The sequence below is a fragment of the Buceros rhinoceros genome, unplaced genomic scaffold (genome assembly GCF_000710305.1).
Source record: "Buceros rhinoceros silvestris isolate BGI_N320 unplaced genomic scaffold, ASM71030v1 scaffold10566, whole genome shotgun sequence".
Taxonomy (NCBI): Eukaryota; Metazoa; Chordata; class Aves; order Bucerotiformes; family Bucerotidae; genus Buceros; species Buceros rhinoceros.
In genome coordinates, this window is record NW_010416939.1 from 4,861 (window position 1) to 7,503 (window position 2,643).

Genomic DNA, 2,643 nt, shown 5'->3' on the forward strand with positions numbered 1-2,643 from the left:
GAATATGGCTTAGCGGTGACCTGGCAGTGCTGGGTTAATGCTTGAACTTGATGATCTTAAAGGTCTCTTCCAACCAAAACAATTTTGTGATTATTTGACTGGTAGAATGCTGTGGGATGTCTGTGAGTCAACTGTTTGCTAATACTAATAACAAGTCAGTTAGAAATGCATTTCACATGAAACCAGCTAGAATCAAACTGACCGGGATGCCTGGAACTACTGTGGAAACTGATACGCTATTGGCATCAGTACTTAAACTTTTCTGCAACTCTTTGTGATTTAGAAATAATTAGATTTGGAACTGTCCCTGAGCAAAGAGACTGGGGAAAAAACCCACACCAAAAGCCTGACTCTTCTTGGGTCATATACTGTCAATAGGACAAACCCTCTTACCAAAGGTGAATATGCTAGCGTGTGTCTGTCGTTTGAATGAGGACATGGTGCTGAAGTATCCCATAGCACTGACATTGGGGAGATGAAAATGTGTCTTTGAATCATTCTGTAAATTGACTGGAATATCACTGGGACAAGCAGGCTCACCCATCCCTTCTGAAAAATCTTATGAAGCAGGTACTAGTAATATTAATGAGGAAACGTTGCCTCAAATTGACATCCAGATTAAAGCAGTGTGGCTACTTACCACATACGCTGCAAGATCCTTTCAACTTGCCTAACTGCCAGTTAAACTTGGGTATCAAATTGTGCATTCTTTGGACCCGAAGAATTTACAACCATGCGCTGCTTTTCAAATGAAGATGTTTTGCAGAACATAGAATAATTGAAAGGCACTAAATATTTAATTTGTGAATTTGCTGCATTTCTTTTATTACTTCCCAAAACCATTCAGCTGATTTTGTCTTCCTTTGTTCTGTAGCGTGTATACAAAGTGTCTCTTCGCTTACATGTGTCACTGTTTAGCTGACCTAGAAAGAAGAGACTGGAAAAAAATCGGAAAGGAATAGGTCAAAGAGAAGTAGTCAAGCATAAGAGTTAGTGGAAGCACGCTTGTGCTACTCCCAGGCCATGCAGAACTCACTCACCTCAGAAGAGTGTATACTAATCAATCGTGCAATAAAATAGTTTCATTGTAGACGAATTAGAAAATCTGGAAATGGGATTTTCCATCTATGTTTAATAACTAACAGCTTCAATCTTCAGTGTATGGACAATATCTCTGCCTAAAGTTTAAAGAAAAACAAATGAGGTAGTGAGCTTATTGTATATACTGAGCTGAGAAAAGATGCACCCGATTTTCTGTAAAACGAGGTTTTTTAAAAAGTAAAAATTCCGTTACAAGGTATGGCATTTTGTAAAGATCCTGTTTGGTTTTAAACATCTGTAGTTAACTTGTCATGGAAAAAAGAAGGAAGTGATTATTTCTGGTAGTAGTGCAGAAGAAGTATGAAAATATCAGTGCTTCCTCTGTCGGAGAAGAACATTCAGACTGGAGCAGTTGTGACTTAACACGTTCTAACCCAGGGTTCTGGAGAAGATGGTATCGTGGTGGTCTCCCTTTAACAGTATGCTTTGTTCTGCTTTGATTCCTTATGGTCCCTCTCTTCCTTGGCAGATGAGATGTCTTCTGGGTTGAGTCGTCTGAAAAACCTAGCTCTTGGTCTGCAGACAGAAATAGATGAGCAGGACGACATGCTGGATCGGCTAACAAAAAAAGTAGAGACACTGGATGTCAATATTAAAAGCACTGATAGAAAAGTCCGGCAACTTTAAAGGATTTTTAGGATTTATTTTGTCCACCATCAGTTCTTCTTGGATGTCTTATCTCAACCGATCTCTTAAAAAAATCTCGGACAGCATCTGTTTCTCTTTTTTTCTGATATGTTATTGATTTTGTCGTCATTAAAATTGCATAATCTTAAGTGCAGCATAATGCCTTAAATTTCTTCTTAATGTACACGGGGAAAGTGCATATTGAGTAAATTCTGTTGGCACTGGGTAAATGCTTTTGTGCTGGATACCCTGCTCAATTGTGTAACCGCGTGTCACGCGCGTGCAGGAATTTGCAGTCTGCGGAGCTTCGGTGTCCTTGGCCTGCAAGCCGTGATGAGAAAGTAACTACATTTTACCTCTATTTTGGGGAGGGGGCAGGGGAAACAGATTGTGCTGGTTTGTTCAGAACAAAATATTGCTAATTTTGTTTACTTACAGCTATTTTAAATTCTGAAAAAATGGTGATTTCCAGCTGTAAAAATAATTTGAAGTGACTGTTCTCTGGCATTTCTGGGGCTTAAGGAACAACTTGTTCTGTGGAAGTTGTAAAATATCAGGGGTGTCATGCGGTAATGATAATATTCTGTGCATGTTCCTGTTCCCAAGATGACTTTTGCCGAATGGTGGCTCCACAAACTGTGGTGTGTATGTTTTGGTCACTAAATGCTATTACCTTTACAGTATTTTCAGTAAAGATCTCTAAGGGTATCTTATGGTCTGCAAGAAATGTTGATAGTGACCCAAAAAGTTGGGTAACAAAATTGAGACTTAGATGTATGTACTCTTAAAGATTGTTTTGTAGAAATTGTCACCATCTGCTGTTTAATTTTCTGCTCTTTATCAGCTTATTCAATTAGGTGGTTATTTGAAAAGTAGCTTCCGTTCTAGAAATGGAGAGTTGGTCTGATGTTGAAC

General features: G+C 38.8%; 1 protein-coding gene across 1 annotated transcript in view; it reads left to right on the forward strand.

The window, feature by feature from the left end:
* SNAP29 (synaptosomal-associated protein, 29kDa) overlaps positions 1-1,728 on the forward strand; it is a 5,130-nt gene extending 3,402 nt beyond the window's left edge. The window contains exon 4 of the mRNA XM_010137993.1: positions 1,571-1,728. Coding sequence (XP_010136295.1) covers positions 1,571-1,728 — 158 coding nt within the window. The remainder of the gene's footprint in view (positions 1-1,570) is intronic.
* Positions 1,729-2,643: the final 915 nt, after the last annotated feature.